We start from the raw sequence: 24,278 nt of genomic DNA, 5'->3' as shown, positions 1-24,278 counted from the left end.
ATTAAAAACGGGAGGTCAGTAATCCATTTGGAAGATTCCTCGGCCCGAATCAATCAACGCGAAATCTTACCCCTCTCTCCGGTCCGTCCACTTCGCCGGCGCGCCCCTATCATTTCCGGGTAATCACGCCCCGGCACCGTCCCACCTTCCCTCACCCCCCGTCCCGCACGCGGCCGGCTCGCACGCGCCCGCACCGTTTGGTTTCAGTTCCTCCGCCTTCCCCTCCCGCACGCCAGGGTCGCACGCAGGATTTTCAATTTTTCAAACCACTCCCAGAACTCCCCATCCACCACGCACGCCCAGATCTAACCCTAAACCCAAATGCCGCTATGACCACGCCCCGCGCCACCGCCCCGCGCCGCGTGGGGTCGGCCGCCGCCGCGGCCGGCGGCGAGCCCTACAACATCCTGCCCATCCACGACCTCCTCGCCGAGCACCCGTCGCTGCGCTTCCCCGAGGTGCGGGCCGCGGCGGCGGCGCTCCGGGCCGTGGGGGGCCTCCGCCCGCCGCCCTACTCGCAGTGGCGCGCCGACCAGGACCTCATGGACTGGCTCGGCGCCTTCTTCGGCTTCCAGCGGGACAACGTGCGCAACCAGCGCGAGCACCTGGTGCTCCTGCTGGCCAACGCGCAGATGCGCCTCTCCTCAGCCGACTTCTCCGACACCCTCGAGCCCCGCATCGCGCGCTCCCTCCGCCGCAAGCTCCTCCGCAACTACACCTCCTGGTGCGGCTTCCTCGGCCGCCGCCCCAACGTCTACGTCCCCGACGCCGACCCCCGCGCAGATTTGCTCTTCGCGGGCCTCCACCTCCTCGTATGGGGCGAGGCCGCCAACCTCCGCTTCATGCCAGAGTGCATCTGCTACATCTACCACCACATGGCCCTCGAGCTGCACCGGATCCTCGAGGGGTACATCGACACCACCACGGGCCAGCCCGCCAACCCCGCCGTGCACGGCGAGAACGCCTTCCTCGCCCGCGTCGTCACGCCCATCTACGCCGTCATCCGCTCCGAGGTCGAGTCCAGCCGCAACGGCACCGCTCCCCATGCCGCCTGGCGGAATTACGACGACATCAACGAGTACTTCTGGCGCCGTGATGTCTTCGACCGCCTCGGCTGGCCCATGGAACAGTCCCGCCAATTCTTCCGGACGCCGCCCGACCGCGGCCGTGTGCGCAAGACGGGCTTCGTCGAGGTCCGCTCCTTCTGGAACATTTACCGGAGCTTCGACAGGCTGTGGGTCATGCTGGTGCTCTACTTGCAGGCCGCAGCAATTGTTGCCTGGGATGGTGAGACTTGGCCGTGGCAGAATCTCACGGGAAACCACCGTGAAGCCCAGGTGCGTCTGCTCACCGTCTTCATCACCTGGGCGGCACTACGCTTCCTGCAGTCGCTGCTGGACATCGGCACACAGTTACGCCGTGCCTTCAGGGATGGACGCATGCTTGCAGTGCGCATGGTGCTCAAGGCCATTGTGGCAGCTGCGTGGGTTGTTGTATTTGCTGTGATGTACAAGGGAATCTGGAGCCAGAGGGACAGTGACCGTGGCTGGTCGCGGGGGACCGATTCTCGAATCATGAAGTTCTTGTATGCAGCAGCAGCGTTTCTGATCCCCGAGGTCCTTGCCATCGTGCTCTTTATTATTCCTTGGGTGCGGAATGCATTGGAGAAGACAAATTGGAAGATCTGCTATGCCCTCACCTGGTGGTTTCAGAGCCGCAGCTTCGTTGGCCGTGGGCTTCGTGAGGGCACCTTGGACAATGTGAAATATTCTATTTTCTGGGTGCTTCTGCTTGCTGTGAAGTTTGCCTTCAGCTATTTCCTCCAGATCAGGCCACTTGTAAAACCTACAAAAGAGATATACAGGCTGAGTAAGGTCACATATGCTTGGCATGAGTTCTTTGGGCAGAGCAACAGATTTGCTGTGTTTATATTGTGGTTGCCGGTAGTTTTGATCTACCTCATGGATATCCAGATCTGGTATGCAATCTTCTCTTCCATGGCCGGTGCATTTGTGGGGCTGTTTGCACACTTGGGGGAGATCCGGGACATGAAACAACTGAGGCTCCGGTTCCAGTTCTTTGCAAGTGCCATGTCATTCAACATCATGCCAGAGGAGCAGCATGTGAATGAGCGCACTTTCTTGCCCAACCGGCTTCGGAATTTCTGGCAGCGACTGCAGCTACGGTATGGGTTCAGTCGATCGTTCCGTAAGATCGAGTCAAATCAGGTAGAGGCACGGAGGTTTGCACTTATTTGGAATGAGATTATCACCAAGTTCCGGGAGGAGGATATTGTAAGTGATCTTGAAGTAGAGCTCCTTGAGCTACCACCTGAGCTGTGGAATGTGCGCGTGATCCGGTGGCCGTGCTTCTTGCTTTGTAATGAGCTATCACTGGCACTTGGGCAGGCAAAGGAGGTCCAAGGACCTGATCGCAGGCTCTGGAAGAAAATCTGCAAGAATGATTATCGTCGTTGTGCGGTCATTGAGGTGTATGATAGTACCAAATACATGCTGCTACAGATCATTAAGGAAAGGACCGAGGAACATGGCATTGTGACGCAATTGTTTCGTGAGTTTGATGAATCAATGAATTTGGATAAGTTCACTGTGGAGTATAAGATGTCTGTGCTGCAAAACGTCCATGCAAAGCTTGTAGCACTACTAAGCCTACTTCTCAAGCCCAACAAGGATATCACAAAGATTGTCAATGCTCTTCAGACTCTCTATGATGTTGTGATTCGTGACTTCCAGGCTGAGAAAAGGAGCATGGAACAGCTGAGGAACGAAGGCCTGGCACAGGCAAGGCCAACCAGCCTTCTTTTTGTGGACACCATTGTGCTGCCTGATGAGGAGAACACCACCTTCTATAAGCAGGTGCGGCGCATGCACACCATCCTGACCTCGCGTGACTCTATGGTCAATGTCCCAAAGAACCTTGAAGCTCGGCGGAGGATTGCTTTTTTCAGCAATTCATTGTTCATGAACATACCACGGGCAACCCAGGTGGAGAAGATGATGGCCTTCAGTGTCTTGACACCATATTATAACGAAGAGGTGTTGTACAACAAGGACCAGCTCTATAAGGAGAACGAAGATGGCATCTCAATACTATACTATCTGAAACAGATCTACCCAGATGAGTGGGAGTTCTTTGTTGAGCGCATGAAGCGTGAGGGGATGTCTGATATGAAGGAGCTGTATAGTGAAAAGCAAAGGTTAAGAGATCTTCGGCACTGGGTCTCATACAGGGGACAGACACTATCACGTACTGTGAGGGGGATGATGTACTATTATGATGCTCTCAAGATGCTGACCTTTCTGGATTCTGCCTCTGAACATGACTTAAGAACTGGATCGAGGGAGCTTGCTACAATGGGTTCCTCAAGATTTGGATCCTCGAGAAGAGAAGGGAGTGCTGGTGGGTCAGGGTATTATAGCAGGGCCTCTTCGTCACACACACTGAGCAGAGCAACCAGTGGCGTGAGCTCTCTGTTTAAAGGTAGCGAGTATGGGACTGTCCTTATGAAATACACTTATGTGGTTGCATGCCAAATTTATGGCCAGCAGAAAGCTAAAAATGATCCGCATGCTTATGAGATATTGGAGCTAATGAAGAATTATGAAGCACTTCGTGTTGCCTATGTTGACGAAAAACACTCGACTGGTGGCGAACCAGAGTACTTCTCCGTCCTTGTGAAATATGACCAGCAGTTGCAGAAAGAGGTTGAAATTTATCGAGTGAAGTTGCCTGGACCATTGAAGCTTGGTGAAGGCAAGCCAGAGAACCAGAACCACGCACTCATCTTCACAAGGGGTGATGCAGTTCAAACTATTGATATGAACCAGGACAACTACTTTGAAGAGGCTCTGAAGATGAGAAATCTGCTAGAAGAGTTCAATCGCCATTATGGAATTCGCAAGCCAAAAATCCTTGGGGTTCGGGAACATGTGTTCACTGGCTCTGTATCTTCCCTAGCTTGGTTTATGTCTGCCCAAGAAACAAGTTTTGTCACTCTGGGGCAGCGAGTTCTAGCTAACCCACTCAAGGTTAGAATGCATTATGGCCACCCAGATGTGTTTGATCGTCTTTGGTTCTTGGGCCGAGGTGGTATTAGTAAAGCATCAAGAGTAATCAACATCAGTGAGGATATCTTTGCTGGATTCAATTGTACCCTCCGTGGGGGCAATGTTACACACCATGAGTACATCCAGGTTGGTAAAGGAAGGGATGTGGGGCTCAACCAGGTTTCTATGTTTGAAGCCAAGGTTGCTAGTGGCAATGGTGAGCAAACTCTGAGCCGTGATGTTTACAGACTGGGCCACAGATTGGATTTCTTTCGGATGCTCTCGTTCTTTTATACAACCATTGGATTCTATTTCAACACAATGATGGTTGTGCTAACTGTCTATGCATTTGTCTGGGGGCGATTTTATCTTGCACTTAGTGGGCTCGAGGAGTACATCACCAGGAACACTAGCACTACTAATAATGCAGCCCTGGGAGCTGTCCTGAATCAGCAGTTTGTCATACAGCTGGGCCTGTTCACAGCATTGCCCATGATTATTGAAAATTCACTTGAGCATGGCTTCCTCAATGCTGTATGGGATTTCTTAAAAATGCAATTGCAGTTTGCATCTGTTTTCTACACCTTCTCCATGGGAACCAAGACACATTATTATGGGAGGACAATCCTTCATGGAGGTGCAAAGTATCGAGCTACTGGCCGTGGATTTGTTGTGGAGCACAAGAAATTCGCCGAGAACTACAGGCTATATGCCCGTAGCCATTTTCTAAAAGCAATAGAGCTTGGCGTGATATTGGTTGTCTATGCATCTTACAGCAGCAGCGCTGGGAATACATTTGTGTATATCCTGCTGACGCTTTCCAGTTGGTTTTTGGTATCCTCATGGATTCTGGCACCCTTCATCTTTAATCCATCAGGTTTGGACTGGCTAAAGAATTTTAATGATTTTGAGGATTTCCTAACCTGGATTTGGTTCCAGGGTGGAATCTCAGTGAAGTCAGATCAAAGCTGGGAAAAGTGGTGGGAGGAGGAAACTGATCACCTTAGGACCTCTGGTCTCTGGGGAGCATCTTGGAAATTATTATAGACCTCCGCTATTTCTTCTTTCAGTATGCAATTGTTTACCGGCTTCACATTGCCAGTGGGAGTAGAAGCATCCTTGTCTATCTTCTTTCATGGACATGCATACTGCTGGCTTTTGTGGCTCTTGTCGCAGTTGCTTACTTCCGAGACAGATATGCAGCAAAGAAGCACATTCGGTATCGGCTTGTCCAAGCTGTCATTGTTGGTGCCACTGTGACTGGTATTGTCTTGTTGATAGAGTTCACAAATTTCCAGTTGATTGATTTCTTTACTAGTCTCTTGGCTTTTCTGCCAACTGGCTGGGGAATCATATCTATTGCTCTGGTGTTCAAGCCATACCTGAGGAGGTCTGAGACAGTCTGGAAAACTATAGTTACCGTGGCGCGCCTGTATGATATACTGTTTGGAGTGATTGTTATGACACCTGTAGCTGTGCTGTCATGGTTGCCGGGGCTCCAGGAAATGCAGACAAGGATCCTGTTTAATGAAGCCTTCAGCAGGGGCCTTCATATTTCTCAAATGTTTACTGGCAAAAAAGGACATGGAGTTTAAGGTATGATATGTGTGTACTTGTGTCTCCTCTTTGTAAGTTATAATGCCTATGAACCTTTTAGGAGCAAGTGGTCCAACTCTGCACATGTTAGCTTAATGTCTAGAATTGCTTCTAAAGATAACAACTCATTGATTTTTCTTGAACTTCCTTATCCCTTATTTCCATGTTAGTTCTTTTATCCAACCGTTTCGTTCGTTGAATGAAATAGCACCATACAACACTTGTTTAGAGCTCAGTGAAACAAAAGGGAAACATTACAGTGCCTGCTAACACAGCCTGCTAACACAGCCTGCTCTAACCTTATTTCCTTTAATAGGTGTATAAGGGAATAAAATGTTCATTTGAATCATAAATGTGTTCTAACCTGCAATCAGATACTTGTTCTTCAGCTAAATTCACCTTTTTGTTCTTTCAGCTCAACCCATTTTCATTTCTGGAAGTGATCTGCTTCATTATTCTGGAGGGTCCAGTTCTTCACAGTGATATATGGTACGTGGATGGCACATGGTCAAGCACTGTAGTGTAGGTAAAGCTGTTCAAACACACTAACATTGAGACTACTCTGCAGGTTCACAGAGGCTTCTGGTTTAGAGTAGATGGATGCTATAGTTTCTGTACAGGCGACATCCTTACCTTGATTCTTCGTAACTTGATGTACACATGGATTTCCGTAGTAGAAATTATGCATATTCATGGTTCGAGATTTTGCTAGTTTTGTAGTGAAGCAGAGCTGTACAAACTTTATCCTGAATGGGCCTCTCATGCCGACATTTCTCCGGGTGCTGCCATATTTTTGTTGTAAAGCCGGGAATCGTTGTTCCTGCTTTTACCTGCACATACATCTATATTTGTGGGGAGATTGTAATCTTGTACACCAATTGTTATCGGAAATGTCATCGGCTGAGTCTCTCCGGTGGTGCTGCTGGCTGATCCAAATTGGGATGTACCACTTCTCATGTCAATTATTGTGTCTTATTTATGCATGTTGTTGCAGGCTGGATCCTGATCATGTTCTGCAGCTCTTATCAATTGTTGTCTGGTTTATGCAAGCTGCAGTTTGGATCCTGATCATGTGCGCATGATTATGTGTGCGGTGATGTGCCTCATCAGCTCATGTCGTCTTGTGTTTATGGGTTGAATTTTATGAGCCTGGCCTGGGCTTGTGCCATGCTCTCTGCTCCGCCTTGCGTGCATGATATGCACCGGCAGGGCTATTTTTTTTTCCAGCTGCGAGATGTGGTCCCATTTTTTTTAATACGTGCTGAACATTTTTTAAAAACTATGTCACTATTTTCCACATTCTATAAACATTTTATTAAATGTCAATATTAATAAAACTCATAACGTTTATAAAAATGTAATTGTGTACCTTTTTGAATGGCATGAACAGTTTTTACATTGTATAAATGTTTTTATAAAATCACGTGCATTCTTTTGAAACACTTAAACATTTTTTTCAATGTCACAAATATTATTTTTAAATCTACAATCATTTCTTAAAACTTCACAAACACTTTTTTATATTGCGTAAACATTTTTGAAGTGTGCGATGAACTTTTCAGAAGTTTAACTAATGTAATGATTGAAATATCAATATTTGGAAAGTTTCTAAAGAAAATAAAACTAAAAAAGGAAGAAAAAACTTGTGTTGTAGATGGGAGGCGTTGAAGCCGTTGATGCATGCGCACATGTATTGGGGTCGCCCAAATATTCCTCGTTGTAGATGAGCGTGAAGTATAGCTTGCATTAAGCGAGCCATATCCCCTTCCTCAGATGCGGGAGCAACTAGTTGGAGGGTGTCTCGGGAGTCGGGAGGGGGGGGGGGGGGGGGGGTCACTTCTCCTTGCGCGTGAGCGTCATAACGCATCATGTGGCACGTCCCAGCATCGCCACATGGTTCTTTCGTTTTTTCAATTATTATCCATATATTATTTTATTTTCATTTTTGTGCTTGTGCATGAAGAGCAATTGTGCTTCCAAGCACATGTGTGCTTTCCTACTCACGTGAAAGTATAATTGTGCTTCCCAAAACTGAAGCACTATTAGTACAATTTTGTAGCATTGTTTTGTCAAAAGAATGTTTTTTGAAGGAAAACCCCCACAACGAGTTTTTTTTAAATAATAAGAACCCAAATTCGCGTCCATGGGGACTTGAACTTTGTCAAAAGAATATTGAAACCCGTTAATATTGGATATAGTTTCAATCTCAACGCAATTATTGCAATAATGAAAACAGTTCATGATTGGGACACACGGTTCGAGAGATAAACCATTTTATAAACTGAATCTACGAAAATGCAAAAATAAACCCACCCATCTCTCCTTGCCCATGAGAAGAAATCCACCAAACTTCATAATTACAACAAATGGCACATAAGCATTCTGCCACTTGTCATCATTAGAGGAGGTGTGAGTGGCCATTGCAAGGGGTATCCCTTAACTAGTGATTTCACTGAGATGCATCTTGGCTTTGCTTGCGACTCCACTTGAATTGCTACACTCGTGTATGTAACTGGCCTTGCTAAGGCTCGCAGGCAGACTAAGACACTAGGTCGATGTTAACGAAACACGCGACAAATGGAATTGGGCTCTAGCCCTTCTTCCTGGACGTTGAAGTGCCGCCGGATTACTACTTTGGAACACGTGGATACCTCGGACGGGTCGTACACTTCGACTCTATCAACGGTCCGTCTCGGAGAAATTCTCATGGTTGGGAGGTATAATATAGCTGCGGGAATCGTCGTGCTTCACCGTCTTCTTAACTGTTTTTGCTACTTTGCTAGTTGTTGCGTTTGACCGTTACCCGCCATCTTCATAGTGTTCCTGAATGTGATCGTGTAACATAACTTTTTTTCTTGCGTAACATGTTCCCTACAAATGATGTTTCTACTATTAATTTTAACCACATGAATGATCCTATCAACCTTCCACAATGAGACACCGATGATTTTGAGGGTTTTCTCTAAATCTGTCAGATGATTCATAGTTGAGAGACTCATACACAACTTCTTCATAATCTGGTTGAGCATTTGTGGACGACCCACGGGAAAAAAACAGATCATGTGTGCCTTAATAAATTGAAATTAAATTTAGACTAGTAATTTAGAAACTATGTTTGGATCCTAATATTTATGTTTGAATTATTTCAATGTCAAATTCAAAAGTCGAGTTTGATAAAAAAAAGATGGACAAGTATGAAAAAAAGAATGAAGAACACCGTTCTCTACCTCTCCAACGAGAGATAAGCAGAGTGTCCACGCACACATTCAAACATATGTATGGACACATAGAAGAGGGACCCGAATATCCAATGAACGTCAGATTTTAAGCATGGCAAATCAAACTTTTTCATGAAAAGTTATGTTCATCGAGAATGACAAGTTCAGTTGGCGAGCATGGTAAATCCGTATTTTTTTTATCAGAAAATTGCCGCGGTTGTAAAGTAAATTTGTGGTCCTCGTGCCTATAAATATTGCCATGAAAAACGTTGGACTTTCCATGTCAAAAAATACATCGCTAACTTTGTGACTCTGGTGGCAAAGCGAATTTCAGCGTCTCATCTCTTTCCCATGGTGTTTTCAGGAGACCACGAAAGAGAGCGACCCATTTCTAGTCGACGAAGAAAACAGGCAACCAAAAACGTACATGTTCAGCCAGCGTGGAATTCAAAGTTCCAAAGTCATTCAGCGTGGAACTCAAAGTTTCAAAGTCACGTGGAATTCAAAGTTCCAAAGTCATTCAGCATGGAATTCAAAGTTTCAAAGTCACACGAACAAAGTCATTCAGCGACTCAGCGTGGAATTCCCATTGCCAGTTACCATTGTCAGCGTGTGGAAATCCACAGCAGTTAACGTTCACACAAAGAGCAACACCATCCTCACCACACATTCCTTGTCCATAGCACAACACTTGTGTGACATACAAGGACCTGAGTTCTGCTTATTTCTTCCACACAGGTGGAACTTCTATATTTCTCATTGCATTGTGTAGCGTATGTAACAGCCCTGTGATGTTGGTACAGACGATTGTCCCTTGACGATGAAAAGGATGGTACAAGGCAAGGAACCGCTGTCCGATAATGCGGCGACAAAGAGAAATACGGGACAAGCTACCATAAATTAAGGTGTATGTGTCAAGCCCAAATAAAATCCGCACTTGACTGACACGAAGAAACGGTGCACCACCAGACGCACTTCTCCCTGTCGCCCAAGTTAAGATTGACCAACTCAAGGCAGAGTGCTGCAGTTCTATCTGAATCAGCGTGAAGGAAGCACCCATCTAACAAGGAAAATGTAGGGCCATTTGAGCACTCAGTCGTCTCCAAATAAAGTGGAGAGGACCAGGTCTTGCACAAAGGTCGCCCTGCTAGTGGCTTGTTTCCGCTTTTGTTCCCTTTCCTCGCTTGTGAGGGACGAGTCGATACTGTCATGGAAAAATACAATTTCAGTTTGCAGATCGGACGAGGGCAATAAAAGTCGCTAAAATGAAATAAAGTATGTATATTTGAGGGATTCTATAAAGCTGCTTTGGGGGCACAACACAATACTTGAGCACATATATGAGTGAGAAGTGTAACCACACAATTATAGGACACGGAATCATTTTGCCTCAAATGGCCCAAATGCACTGCCTCTAACCATTAACGGTATATGTTGTGTGTATTCTCATGATTACGGCTACTCTATATGTCATTCAATAGTTTCTTTTTGGGGAAATAAGGAATATAGTTACTGAAGAGACAGTTTTGGCTATGTGAAACTATTAGAGTCAGCTAACCAATAGCTTACTGAAAGAACAAGGAGCAATTCAAAATAAGAGAACTGCTGCTCACAAATGCAGTGAAATTTTCCAATAGCAGGAGAGAAATTATTTCTAGATGCAAAGCTGTGGAATCGGTTCAAACAATACCTAGGATATTCGGATTTGGATCACAACAGCAGTAGCTTTGATTTTGAGAATGTATATTACTATTGCCGTAAAAAGTGTGTAAACTGTGTGCAGATAATATATCTAAAATAACCCACAGGAATAGAACTGGTAGGACAATTGGGCCTGATACCAGGATAATTATATATACCTTGATTCCCAAGGTTGAGGAGGCGCCTCCTTAAGAAGTGAAGTATCATCAAGAACCGGAACTGATGATTTTGATGGCTCCTCGGCATCTGATGTTGCAAAGCCCAGGCCAAACGATGAAAGCAGCGGATCAGCATAAATATTTGTAGTGGTGGTGGTGGTGTTCCTTGACCTATGACTATGACCGCCTCCTAGAAGCGCCTGCAAATGAGCATCACGTAGATCTCGGCTCAGTAAAGAAAGTGCACGGCGCTCGGGAATAACGAATCTGCGCAACCGGCTGCCATTCTGTAGATGCCAAGAATAAAAAAGGCATCAGAAACCTTACTGACTTGACAGGAAAACTGTTTTTCAGCCAAGTTATCCATGAGTGGTTAGCATATTCATGTACAAGAGAAGGAGAGAGAGACCTTGAACAAGTAACCGTGATGCATGGTGATATGATTTAGCATATCTCTTGTAATCTTTTCAGAGCAGATGGGGCAAGGCTGAAATAACAATGGAAAAACAATTAGGAGAAGATACTAAAAAAAACAATACGTATGGTATGAACAGTCTGACTGTACGACAAAAACAAGATAATATGCAAAATTTAACATAAGTAGTTATTTTAGCTGCCAGGAAGTTTGCAGTTAATCTCTGGGATATTTATTTGGAAATGGATAATCTCTGGAACGTGAGTTTCAGGTAACAGTATCCTTGTGATATGTACAATACTTTGGTAGCTTCTTGAGTACGCACTGCACCCACTTGAACGCGATGGATCAAATATAGCAGCTGAAGCCATCATCTCATTTTTAATCTCTCCAGACAAAATAAATCGCATTGTGCATCCTAGCAGGTAGAAAGTGCTGTCATGAATTGTCAAATGTTCAGACTTCAGACATGTCATTTCTAGATTCCTTTTCCCCTAGCACAAGTAGCTACCAGGCACGCCATAGGTGGATTACTACTCTTGTGTCTTAACTCCTGATATTTGGGAATACTTGTATGCCCACTGAGCATAGCTCAAGTACTACAATGACAAGCAAATACCAAGGGGGTCGCCTTGACAATGACAAGTTCAAGTTCCAGTATCTAAGAGTAGACCTTCAAGTTCAAGTTCAGATATCGACCCTGTATCTAAGAGTAGACCTTCAAGTTCAAGTAGAGAACACAAGAAATTTCAGACCATGGAAGTTAGCAATTGACCCGAAACCTTAGGCTAGCTAAATTACAATCTGACGCAAGCGAGTGAGCCTCTTGATTTCTGTGTCAAGATACAACCTTTCGTACTGACAATGGACAGATGAATACGTGACCCTACATCTTGGGTCATGTTAGCACTCATTCATCAGTAGAGCATAGGAGATTTGGGTAAAAACATAGCGAGCTTGCGATCAATCAATCAAAATAGGTAAAAGGAGCTAACATCCTGAGTTAATCCGCTGGGTCAACCCTCAAGCCAGAGCATTTTGTACAGCTCTAATCGGAGAAGGATCATGAGACGAGCTGTGTGCATCACATCAAAGATGAAACTATGAGGGTCGGGCACGGTGGCGATTGACTGACCGCGGGGTGTGGCTCGTAGGGGTGGTCCTCCTCGAGGTGGACGCAGAGGGAGCCGAGGTCGTAGTCCTCGTAGCAGTAGGGGCAGGCGACCTCCGGCCATCTTGCCTCCTCCAGCTGCATCTCCATCTCCATGTCCATCTCCCCGTCGTCCTCCATGTCCATGTCCACCTCCTCCATCCCCATCCCCATCCCCATCCCCGCCATATCTGCATCCAGTCCAACATGAAATCAGTAACATGAAGCTAAGTAAGTAAATCCAGTGAAGGGGGGGAGGGCGAAGAGGCAAGGTGAGACGAGAAGGGCGCACGCACCGTCGATGTGGCCGAGCTGCGCGGCGTAGAAGCGCTTGGCGGCGGCGAGGCGCGAGATCCAGTGCTCCGAGTCCATGATTGGAATGGATTCCTCTTCCGGAACTCCTCTTGGTCCGCTTACTCAGCCAGCCGCTTCCGCCGGTCCTCACCTCCTCAGCTACACCACCTAGACCCGTCGCTCCGTCTCCCTCCGCCGCCGAACTCCGACAGCGAGAGACCAACGACGGGCGGCGGTTCCCGAAACGAAGCCTTTTTCTTCGGGGGATTCGCGCTGCGGTTGGCCGTGTTGCTTAGCGCGGCAGTGACCCAGGACCTCAAAGGGGGATGGATTTTTCGGTTGACGGAGGAGGAGGAGGAGGAGGAGGAGGCGACGAGGAAGCTTCTTCTTATGAGGGGAGGAGAGGAAATGGGTGAGAAATCGGGGCCTTTTCGTGCAGGGTAGCAGAGCAGAGTCGCGTAGTACCGGTCGGTCAGCAGCAGCGGCCGGGCCGACAGCTACCCCGTGGCGTCGGGGTCGGAATGGTGGTAGGGCGATGACGAGTGGGCGCACGGGGCGTCCGGGTCCCGGCCGGCGGTGGTGGGTTGGGCCGCGGTGAGTGCGCGACGTTAACTGCGGGAGGGAGGGAGGGAAACCGCGTCGCGGTGGTGGGTTCTGGTGGGCTCGCTCGTTCGTCACGGGGTAAAAAGAGATGAAGGGGGAGGGAGAGGTGTCGCGTTGCGTGGTTGGTTGCGGAGGGTGGAGCCGCGGGGGAGGGTTTGTTTTTTAGTATTTTTTTCTGGTGAACGCGGCCGGGGGCTGGCGAAGGGAGGGAGGATGGGGACGCGGGGCCGGCCGAGCGCGGGCGGGGAAACGAGGAGGAATTTGTGGTGCCGTGCGCTCGTCGCTGGCGTCAATCGCCGTCACGCGGAATGCGCACCGTTTCTCTCTAGGATAAGAATGGAAAGCACTGTTGTCAGCAGGCCGGAGCTTTTAATACATGCACCTTTTCTTTTGTTTCCTATAAAATAAATAAACAAAGGGGACTGATCTGCGCCGGCGCGCCGGCCCAAACTTTCGGCCGGCCGCGCGCGAACCGCAGGATCCACCAACCCCGGGTTGTCTGCACCGTTGGATCCGCATGCAACATTTTTTTTCCCATGCAGCAAAATTTCGATGCGATGCAACAATTTTTTCAACGGTTGCAACAAAAAACAAAATTTGTAGCAAAAAAAATATCTACGTGATCGTAGCAAAAAAAAACGAAGCTGATGGTGCGTGGTAGCAAAAGTTAAACGCCGGTTGTAGCAAAATATTTACGTGACGTGTATGCAACTTTTTTAGTGAACGGTTACAGCAAAACATGATGTCGGTTGTAGCAAAAATTAACACGGTTGTAGCAAAAGTAAAAAACATCGATTGTAAGAAAAATTTGAAGAACTCGAGTTGTAACCAAACGTATATGCAGCAAATATGACGCTGGTTGCAATAAATTTACATGCGAAAAAAAGCTGCATGAAAAAACGTTTGTATTAAAAAAACATACGGTTGCTGCAAATTTAACGAAAAAAGTAGCGAGCATCTGCGAGCGAGCGCGCAGCCCGCACGCGACCGGCCGAACGATTCGGCCGACGCACCGGATGAAAACGGTTCCCATAAACAAGTACTTCTTCCATTCCTAAATATAAGAGCAACTCTAATGAGGTGATCCATTTCGTTTGTGGTCGTCCGTTCGAGTCTGCGCGGATAAAAGTTGTGGCCCAAAGCGCGGACCCATTCCTAAAATGCGTTCGCTTCGCGTCCGTGTCGACCCATCTCTGGCTCAAATTTGGAACTGAAATGGATCGACGAGGACGCGAAGCGGACGCTCGCGCGCCCTCTCGGTGTCCGCATGTGGCCGGCCTGACCCACTTGTCACACAACCATCCAACCACCTCTATCTGCTTATTTAATTTGTTGGCCCACCCCATTCACTTCTGTTTCATTATTATATTGCCACAGTGATGGTGTCCACTTACTTCCCGTTGCCTGCATGTGCTGGCCTATTTTAAAAAACGGACACGGACAGGCCGACGGACGACCCAAACAAACGAAAAACGGACTAAGTCTTTTTAGATGTTTGGGTCGGTCCGTTGGAGTTGCTCTAAGTCTTTTTAGATGTTTCATTAGGAGACTATATACGAATGTATATATACATACTTTAGAGTATGAATTTACTTATTTTGCTCTGTATATAATCCCGTAGTGAAATCTTTAAAAATACTTATATTTAGGAACGAAAGGAGTGTTACTTTCAAAACGCCATGCATTAATGAACATAGGGCATACTTTCAAATCGCTCGCACTTAAACTATAACGGTCATATTTGTTCCCTCATTATATATAACCTTCTCCCACCACGAATAAGGTTAACCATTCATTTTGAACTAACCCTAGAACACATATTACTCCCTTTCTCTCACATTCTCATACACCAAATTCAAGATCCCGAAGATATTTGAGAGTATTTGTGAAAAATGCTCCAATCAAATGATAGATCCACTTCTTTCCCTTCTCCTGACCAAAGTAATTTGTGATTTGAGCAAGTCTTGAGTTTTTATCCATCATTCTTTTTTACTCTTGGAGGTTGGAGACTCCTAGGCGGTAGGAGTTCTTTGGTGAGGAATCAACCATTGTGATTTCCTCAAAAAAATTGTGAGGGCTTAGAGACCACCCCAAGGTCTACCACTAGTAGTTGAGAAACGTCTTCGTGTTGTTGTCTCGAGGAGAGAATATGGAGAGCCTTCGTGGCATTGATGTGCCTTTGTGGTAACATCCACCTCTCTAAACGGTGACGTAGCTTCCCTCCAAGGAAGTGAACATCGACATACGTCCTCGTCTCTCGGAGTTGTGTTTATTCTTAACCCTAACTACCTGTTTGTGGTTACTTGTCTCTGTGTACTTACTTGTATTACATTGTGCTTGCCTATCTAAATACTTGTCGCTTTGTTAGTCTACTTAGCACCGTTATCATCTTAGCAATTGTTAGGCTCATTTTCATATTCCATGATATTGGCTAAAATCGCTAAGTAACAATTAAAATTTGGAATTGTACCTATTCACCCCCTCTAGATCCATCTCAATCCTTTCAATTAGTATTAGAGCCTCATGCTCTAATCATGTGGCTTAACCACCCTAGAGTGAGATGGACTCGAAAGGGAACCTTACTAGTACACTTCCTCGTGATAAGGGTGCAACATCTTTGGTACCGCACAAGTCCTTCACAACGGAGGATTTAGAACGGGCCCTTGTTAAGCAAGAGGAGGAACATGATGCTTCTATTGAGGCCTTGGTCCAAATGAGGTGGGATGTGTTGGTTGCAAAAAAACACCACGGAACCCATTGCGTGTGAAAAACAACCAAATTCATATGTTCCTACTTTGTGCCAACAACCTCAAGTGAGTGATAACATCGGGGTTCCATGGTTATATGCAAAATCTAGAGTGGAGAAACCAAAGTATAATGCTAGGGGCAACCCTCCTTTACTTGATGACACTTTCGGTTTTGTATCCTGGAGAGTTGGTGTGCAGGATCATCCTAGGTTTACCAACGATGAGATGATGGAGATCTTGGAGAAAGGCTACAACCCCATGAACCCCAAGAATCTCACACCGGGTGAAGGAAATGACAAGCACCTCAATGACACCGCAATTATGCTCATAAGAAAGGGCATGTCTGACAAGCAGAAAAGGCCCTACATTCACCTCCCCAATGCAAAGGAATTATGGGATATCATTGTGATGACCAAGACATGAACGTCTTCACTTCGTCCTATGCAATATGATATTTCAAAAGAGGCATTACAATATATTTGCATGGAGAAAAGTGAGAACCCCAAGCATCTCACACTTGCCGCCGACATTGAGTCGTATGATTGTGACAAGAGCCAAGATGGATTCAACTTGACCAAGCAGTTTCTTATGGATAAATTGCTAAATGATCTTGCCCCATATCACCATCAAATGGTATGGGACATAAGAACAAAACATGGTCAAGGCCATGTCTACCGATGATGTCATTTCAACCTTCCAACTATTTGAAGAATCCAAGACCAATGCTACAAGACACCTTGCCATGCATGGTTCCTCATCATCCAAGACAAACCTTGCCTTGAAGGCCAAGCATGTAAGGGATGATTATGTTAGTGAAGAAGAAGAAGATGATGATGATAATGATGAACGTTATGAGGTTGACTCGAATGAGGGGCTGGTACTTGTGATTTGCGTTGGGTTTTCCATTAAGAGGAACGGGTGATGCAACACAATATAGGTAAGTATTTCCCTCAGTAGAGAACCAAGGTTTATCGAACCAATAGGAGTAACAAAAAACCCCCGTCTTCAGCGACTGCACACAAGAGAAACAAACACTTGCACCCAACGCGGGCAAAAGGGTTGTCAATTCCCTTGTCTCGTTATTGCAAGAAAGTAAGAAGCGTGGTTGGAAGTTGCAAAGTGAAAAGTACATAAAAAGTAAATAAAGGCAACAAGGAAATTGTAGAGTTTGTAAACTTATAAGTGAATAGACCTGAGGGCCATAGTTTTTCCTAGTGGCATCTCTCATGAAAGCACGCTTACGGTGGTTTGGCAAATGATAGAAAAGCGCATAGTTATGTGGTATTCACGACAATGATCATGTGTATATAGGCATCACATCCATAAGCAAATAGGCTGACTCATGCCTGCACCTATTAGTGTTACTTTACCCATCAACCGCTATCCAACATGCTTATAAACATAAGTGACATAATAATCAAGTTTCAAAGCATACGATCCTTAAAGAACATTTACCCCCTATTCATTTTATCATATGAATATAGCATGGCTCCGTTCTCACCACATAAATAAAAATGTTAAGCACCATGGTTTCAAGTCATGCAATTGGATTGTACTTTTTAATGCGCTTCAATTTTTTATTACCTGCGCAATATATGAGCGTGAACCATGGATATAACATAAAGGTGTAATAGAATATGGTGATAAGTTTCAAAGGGGTGAAAGTGGAGAATAAAGTCTCGCATCAACTAGGTATATCAATGGGCTATGGAGATGCCCATCAATATATATCAATGCGAGGAGTAGGGATTGCCATGCAACGAATGCACTAGAGCTTTAAGTGTATGAAAGCTCAAGTAAAGCCAAGTGTGTATGCATCTAACTTGCTTGCTCATGAAGACCTCGGGCATTTGAGGAAGCCCATCAATGAAATATACAAGTCAAGTTCTATAATGAAAAATTCTCGCTCACATATGGAAGTGACAAACATGAGGCTCTCTATTTGAAGAACATGGTGCCACTTTGAGGCACAAGTGTGGAATAAGAGGTAGTTGCATTGTCCCTTCTCTCTTTTCTCTCATTTTTTATTTTTCTTTCTTTTTCTCTTTTTTCTTTATTTTTTCTCCCTTTTCTCTTTTTCTCCTTTTTCTTTTTCTTTTTTTATTTTTTGTCCAGAGTCTCTTCCCGACTTTTGGGGGAATCATTGTCTCCACCATCCTTTCCTCACTCAGACAGTGCCCTAAATAATGATGATCATCACACTTTTATTTACTTACAACTCGATATGGAAAATTGATAGGATGATATGACTCTATAAGAACTCATCTGATAGTGTACCAGGATGTGCAATGATCAAGCGTAACATGTATAAAAAATTATGAACGATGGCTTTGTCACAAATACTATGTCAGCTTATATGATCATGCAAAGCAATATGACAATGGAAGTATAAGTCATATGATGTGACGGTGGAAGTTGCATGGCAATATATCTCATAATGGCTATGGAAATGCCATGATAGGTAGGTATGGTGGCTGTTTTGAAGAAGATACAATGAGGCTTATGTGCAACAAAGTGTATCATGTCACGGGTTTGAATGCACCTGTGAAGGTTGCACAAATCCTCGAGGTGAGAATGGGCAATGCACGGTATCAAAGAGGCTAACAAATATGTGAAGGTGAGAGTGCGTATATCCATGGATTCACATTAGTCATGAAGACCTCACATACTTATTGCAAGATTTTATTAGCTCTCTCGAAGCAAAACACTACTCACATGCCCCTAGGGAGGAGGTTGGTAGGAGTTAACCATCGCGCGCCCCGACTCAAACAACACCAGGATTTCAGTGTAGAATATGTATGCTTACACATCATCACCATGCCATAAAAATATTTAGATGAACAGCAAGTTAAGACTCTAATTCACGATACCTATATTAACCAATGATCATGCACTCATGTTTTTTCACATTACCACATTAATATCATTAACCATGATTTCTCTTTTATGTGCTAGATGTGGTTTTGATTATGCACTCATTGAATACCTATTATTTTTGAACTGAACTTAAAACCCATGAAAATTACCATCGCTCTTTATTAACTCTCATACAAATATAAGTGAAGAACGAGAGTGCAATTATTCCTATAAAATCTATACGCCATCGTGCTCTAAAAGATATAAGTGAAGTACTAGAGCAACTGCTAAGGTCAAAAGACATAAGTGAAGCACAAGATTATTCTAATAATTCATGGTGATCGTGTCTCTCTCTCAAGTGGGTGTATTCAAAGAACTATTATTGAGGAAAAATAAAAACAAAAAAGAATACTAAGTAAAATGACGCTCCAAGGGAAACTCATATCATGTGATGAATAAAAATGTAGCTTCAAGTGACATACCGATGGATTGAGACGAAAGTGGGGATGCCTTCCGGGGCATCCCCAAGCTTAGACGATTGAGTCTACCTTAGAATATTACATTGGGGTGCCTTGGTCATTGCTACTGCGACAACAGACCTTCCCTCGCAACGGCGCCAGGAATCATGCTGCTACGGCTACGCCTATAGGGACTTCCTTGGCAAATATGCAAAGGACTTCCCCGCGGCCTTGGAGCCTTGCGTTGGTGTTCCCTTGAAGAGGAAAGGGTGATGTAGCACAGCGGCGGTAAGTCTTTCCCTCAGTTTGAGAACCAAGGTATCAATCCAGTAGGAGGAGCATTTCACAAGTACCTGCACAAACACAAAGAGCTTGCACCCAACGCTATGAAGGGGTTGTCAATCCCTTATAGATTGTTTGCAAAGTGAGAACTGAAAGCAAAGAGTAAACAAAGCAAAGTAAAAGTGAAAGTGGAAACGATAGTTGTGAATAGACCCGGGGGCCGTAGTGTTCACTAGTGGCTTCTCTCATGAAAGCAAGTAGACGGTGGGTGAACGAATTAGTGTTGAGCAATTGATAGAACCGCACAAAGTCGTGACGTCATCTATGGCAATGGTTATATCTATAGGCATCACGTCCAAAACAAGTAGACTGATACTTTCTGCATCTACTACTATTACTCCACACGTCGACCGCTATCCAGCATGCATCTAGTGTATTAAGTCCAAAAGAACAGAGTAACGCCTTAAGCAAGATGACATGATGTAGATGGACAATCTCATATCTACGATAAAAGCCCATCTTGTTACCCTTGATGGCAACAACATGATGCGTGCCTTGCTGCCTCTTCTCTCACTTGGAAAGGTCACCACACGACATGAACCCAAAACCAAGCACTTCTCCCATTGCAAGAATCATAGATCTAGTTGGCCAAACAAAACCCAAGACTCGAAGAGACTTACAAGGATAGCAAATCATGCATATAAGAAATCGGCAAAGACTCAAATATATATCATAGATAATCTGATCACAAATCGACAATTCATCGGATCTCGACAAACACACCGCCAAAGAGGATTACATCGGATAGATCTCCATGAAGATCATGGAGAACTTTGTATTGAAGATCCAAGAGAGAGAAGAAGCCATCTAGCTACTAACTACGGACCCGTAGGTCTGAAGTGGACTACCCACGAGTCATTGGAGAGGCGATGATGTTGATGTAGAAGCCCTCCAACTCCAAAGTCCCCTCCGGCAGGGCACCGGGAAGGGTCTCCAGATGAGATCTCGCGGAAACGGAAGCTTGCGGTGGCGGAAAAGTGTTTTCGTGGATGCCCTGATTTTTTCTGGAATTTTAGGGAATTTATAGGCCAAAGAGCTAGGGCAGGGGAGCGCCAGGGAGGCTGTTAGAGCATATATCTCCATATGTGGTTTTGGTAATTGATGACAATTCCTATGGACTAATGGTTGCCTTAAGTTATATTTATAGGATTTGTCCATATGCACTTCTTGAAGTCCATCTGTTGGGTTCAAGGAGTTTGCTATATTTATAGGATTTGTCCATAGGCACTTCTTGAAGTCCATCTGTTGGGTTCAAGGAGTTTATATGATGATCAAGATGGTATTCAAGGTATTATCCAAAGAATGGTCATAGAGACACAAGGTTGATCAAGATCTCAGACAAAGAGTAAATCAAGATGATCAACACACAAAGCGTACAAGATGTACCGAGAGGGATCAAGTTATCCCATGGTATGGTAAGCATTCTCCATTACGTGTTTGTGTACTAACCCATGGTCTTCGTGAGAGTTCTATGTGTGGGTTAGGTGTGTTTCCATGGGCTTGCATCAAAAGGAAGATCTCATACAACCCATGAAGGATGACGTCAAGTGGTGATCGTCATCAAGATTGCGGTGTGCAAGTTCAATAGGATCAACACGAATATATCGTGCTTGAAGCTTGCCGTCCATTGTGGTGGCAATGGACTTGTGAAGATATGCTGAAGAGTGGCTCACCCATAGTGAGTATGGGGGAGCAATCAACTAGTCTTCATCAAGCCAACACAATCAAGAAAGGTGGTCCATCTTGAGGAAGCCAAGATCATCATCATCTAGCTCAAGAGGACGAGGTGCAAGGTATAGGTTTGCGCTTGATAGGGTTTCTGTTTAGGATAGATTGATGTACTATCAAGGGGGGCTCTCAAGTGAGTAGCTTGATCGTATCGTTCGTTGAGAGCTCAAACCATTTGCATCCTTGCATCATAGTTCTTGGTTCTTGTTTGGTGTTTCTCTTTGTGAGTTTTAGAGCTTATGGTCATCTTCGTGACAAGCTCGAGTTCATCGAAAACGGAGTCCATATGCATCTACTATGTTGTTTTCGATGTTGGAGTTTTTGCCGGTTCTTCATTCATAGAGGACTCACATCTCTATATCATTGGCATTTTCATATCCGCATGGTCTTAAGATTGCTCTTGTCGTCCTGAATCCAACAAGCTTGGGTTTGCTCGATTCGGAGATCGTATGCGAAAGTTATGGCTGTTTCAGTGGCGAGCGGTAGTACCGCTGGACCTAGCAGTAGTACCGCTGGACCTAGCGGTAGTACCGCTAGAATTGGCGGTAGTACCGCTGGCCCTAGCGGTAGTACCGCTAGAGCTGGCGGTAGTACCGTTGTCCCATCGGTAGTACCGCCCCTGGTCAGCGGTAGTACCGCTCCAGGACTTTAGTACCGTCATCTTGGCGGTTGTACTGCGTCAGACTTTTTGCGAAGACTTTCTTGGCGGTGGTTGGCCCAGTAGTATCTTTGCGCTACCATGGGCTTAGAGGTAGTACCGCTGCAGCCAGCGGTAGTACCGCGGGAGGGTCAGCGGTAGTACCGCTGCAGCCAGCGGTAGTACCGCCGGAGGGTCAGCGGTAGTACCGCTGGGCTCGGGCTGTAAGTGGGGGTAGCGGTCTGATTCCTTCCCCCACTATATAAAGGGGGTCTTCTTCCCCCTTGGTCTTATTCATCAGTTGAGCTCTTGTTCTACCTCCATTGTTGACATTCTTAGAGCTTGCTAACTCTCAACCCTCCAATGATTCTTGCTTGTTCTTGAGGGAAAAGAGAGAGGAGATCTAGATCCACATCTCCACCAATCACTTTGTCCTCTATGTGAGGGGAACCCCTTGGATCTAGATCTTGGAGTTCTTTGTGAGCTCCTTGTTCTTCCTCTCATATTTCTCCATAGCTTTCGTTGTTGTGGAGGGATTTGAGTGTGAGGGACTTGACCACTTCGTGTGTTCTTGCCATTGCATTAGTTGCATCGGTTTGAGTTCTCCATGGTGATACGTGGAAGTGAGAAGTTGAGAAGCTTACTACCTTTGGTACTTAGTACCCTAGATATTGTTCTTCGTGGATGCTTTGGCGTCCTAGAAGCTTGGTGGTGTCTCGGAGCTCAATCATTGTGGTGTGAAGCTCCGGGCAAGCGTCGGGGTCTCCTATTAGGTTGTGGAGATTGCCCCGAGAAATTTGTACGGGTACCGGTAACCACCCCCAAGGGTTGCCACGTGTACGGGTTCGGTGACCGCCCCCAAGGTTTGCCATTTGTACGGGTTCGGTGACCGCCCTCAAGGGTCCCTTAGTGGAATCACGACATCTTGCATTGTGCGAGGGCGTGAGGAGATTACGGTGGCCTTAGTGGCACCTTGGGGAGCATTGTGCCTCCACACCGCTCCAACGGAGATTAGCATTCGCAAGGGTGTGAACTTCGGGATACATCATCGTCTCCCCGTGCCTCGGTTATCTCTTACCCGAACCCTTTACTTATGCACTTTACTTTGTGATAGACATATTGTTTATTGTAATATATCTTGCTATCACTTAGTTGTTTATCTTGCTTAGCATAAGTTGTTGGTGCACATAGGTGAGCCTAGTTGTTTGTAGGTTTTGTGCTTAACAAATTAAACGTTAGTTTTATTCTGCATTTGTTCAAGCCTAAACCTTAATTATTTTAAAGCGCCTATTCACCCCCCTCTAGGCGACATCCACGTCCTTTCAGAGGCCACAAGCCTGGTTGCCGCGGGCCCCCTGGCCGCGGTAACAGGGCTTGTGGGCTCCCTGTGGCCCCCCTTCCTTGGCCCCCAAGCCTCCCGATCTTCTTCCGTTCTGGAAAAATTTATTTCGGGGATTTTATTCCGTTTGGACTCCGTTCCAAAATCAGATCTGAAAAGAGTCAAAAACACAAAAAAAAACAGGAACTGGCACTTGGCACTGGATTAATAAGTTAGTCCCAAAAAAGATATAAAAGGTAAACAAAACATCCAAAGTTGACAAGATAACAACGTGAAACCATCAAAAATTATAGATACGTTTGAGACGTATCAAGCACCCCCAAGCTTAACTCCTGCTCGTCCTCGAGTAGGGAAGTGATAAAGAATTAATTTTTGATGCTTTCATGCTACCTAGCATAGATGTCCTTTGTAACTCCTCTTATGTGATGCGAATGTTCAGATCCATTAGATTCAAAACAATAGTTTGCTATTGACGTGGAGACAATAATAATTCAAGCAAACTAGCAAGGTAATCATGAACTTTCAAAATAACAAGGCCAAAAGAAAGTTATCCCTACAAAATCATATAGTCTGGCTATGCTCTATCATCCTTGCACAACGAATTTAAATCATGCACAACCCTAGTATTGGCCAAGTAATTGTTTTCACACCTTTACTTTCTCAAACTTTTTCAACTCTCACAAAATACATGAGCGTGAACCATGGTTTTAGCACTATAAGTGGTGTGGAGTGTGGTGGAGGTTGCAAGACAAACAAGGAGAAGATGGTCACATTGACTAGGCATATCAATGAGCTATGGAGATGCTCATCAATAGATATCAACGTGAATGAGTAGGGATTTCCTTACAAATGATGCACTAGAGCTAAGAGTATGTGAAAGCTCTTAAAGAAAACTAGTGGGTGTGCATCCAACTTGCTTGCTCACGAAGACCTAAGGCAATTTTGAGGAAGCCTATCGAGCCAAGTTAC

The 24,278-nt window shown here is 45.3% G+C and overlaps 2 protein-coding genes and 1 non-coding gene across 4 annotated transcripts; 2 read left to right on the top strand and 1 right to left on the bottom strand.

Moving 5' to 3' along the window:
• Positions 1–476: 476 nt before the first annotated feature.
• LOC123444075 (callose synthase 12-like) lies at positions 477–6,609 on the top strand. The gene is given in 4 exon segments (XM_045120683.1): positions 477–5,091; positions 5,094–5,663; positions 6,079–6,152; positions 6,232–6,609. Coding segments are annotated over 2 exon segments (5,118 nt in total). The 5' UTR covers positions 477–542; the 3' UTR covers position 5,663; positions 6,079–6,152; positions 6,232–6,609.
• On the top strand, positions 3,271–3,350 carry LOC123445796. The gene has a single exon (XR_006631168.1). It is a non-coding gene; the product is annotated as a small nucleolar RNA J33 (small nucleolar RNA).
• Positions 6,610–9,444: 2,835 nt separating the features above from the next.
• LOC123444073 (protein DEHYDRATION-INDUCED 19 homolog 3-like) lies at positions 9,445–13,086 on the bottom strand. 2 transcript variants are annotated; one of them, XM_045120682.1, is made up of 5 exons: positions 12,602–13,086; positions 12,291–12,496; positions 11,150–11,227; positions 10,741–10,940; positions 9,445–10,085 (listed from the first exon to the last, which is right to left on the bottom strand). In XM_045120682.1, the coding sequence occupies exons 1-5, from the start codon at positions 12,675–12,677 to the stop codon at positions 9,974–9,976; spliced, it is 672 nt and encodes a 223-aa protein (XP_044976617.1). In that variant the 5' UTR covers positions 12,678–13,086; the 3' UTR covers positions 9,445–9,973. The 2 variants fall into 2 exon arrangements, with proteins under 2 accessions (XP_044976617.1, XP_044976616.1); XM_045120681.1 differs by having other exon boundaries at positions 10,741–11,027; positions 12,602–13,081.
• Positions 13,087–24,278: the final 11,192 nt, after the last annotated feature.

Source organism: Hordeum vulgare, chromosome 3H (assembly GCF_904849725.1).
Source record: "Hordeum vulgare subsp. vulgare chromosome 3H, MorexV3_pseudomolecules_assembly, whole genome shotgun sequence".
Lineage (NCBI taxonomy): Eukaryota > Viridiplantae > Streptophyta > Magnoliopsida > Poales > Poaceae > Hordeum > Hordeum vulgare.
The sequence above is the reverse complement of the archived record's forward strand: the minus strand, read 5'-3'. Positions and strand labels throughout refer to the sequence as shown.

What these genes read in the sequence shown, in the direction of transcription:
- LOC123444073 (XM_045120681.1), bottom strand. Translation starts at nt 12,677, where the DNA reads ATGGACTCGGAGCACTGGATCTCGCGCCTCGCCGCCGCCAAGCGCTTC. An exon ending in GCAGCTCGGCCACATCGACG is followed by an intron (nt 12,497 to 12,601) that starts GTGCGTGCGCCC and finishes GACTGGATGCAG; the next exon opens with ATATGGCGGGGATGGGGATG. An exon ending in CCTCAACCTTGGGAATCAAG is followed by an intron (nt 10,086 to 10,740) that starts GTATATATAATT and finishes TTTCCATGACAG; the next exon opens with TATCGACTCGTCCCTCACAA.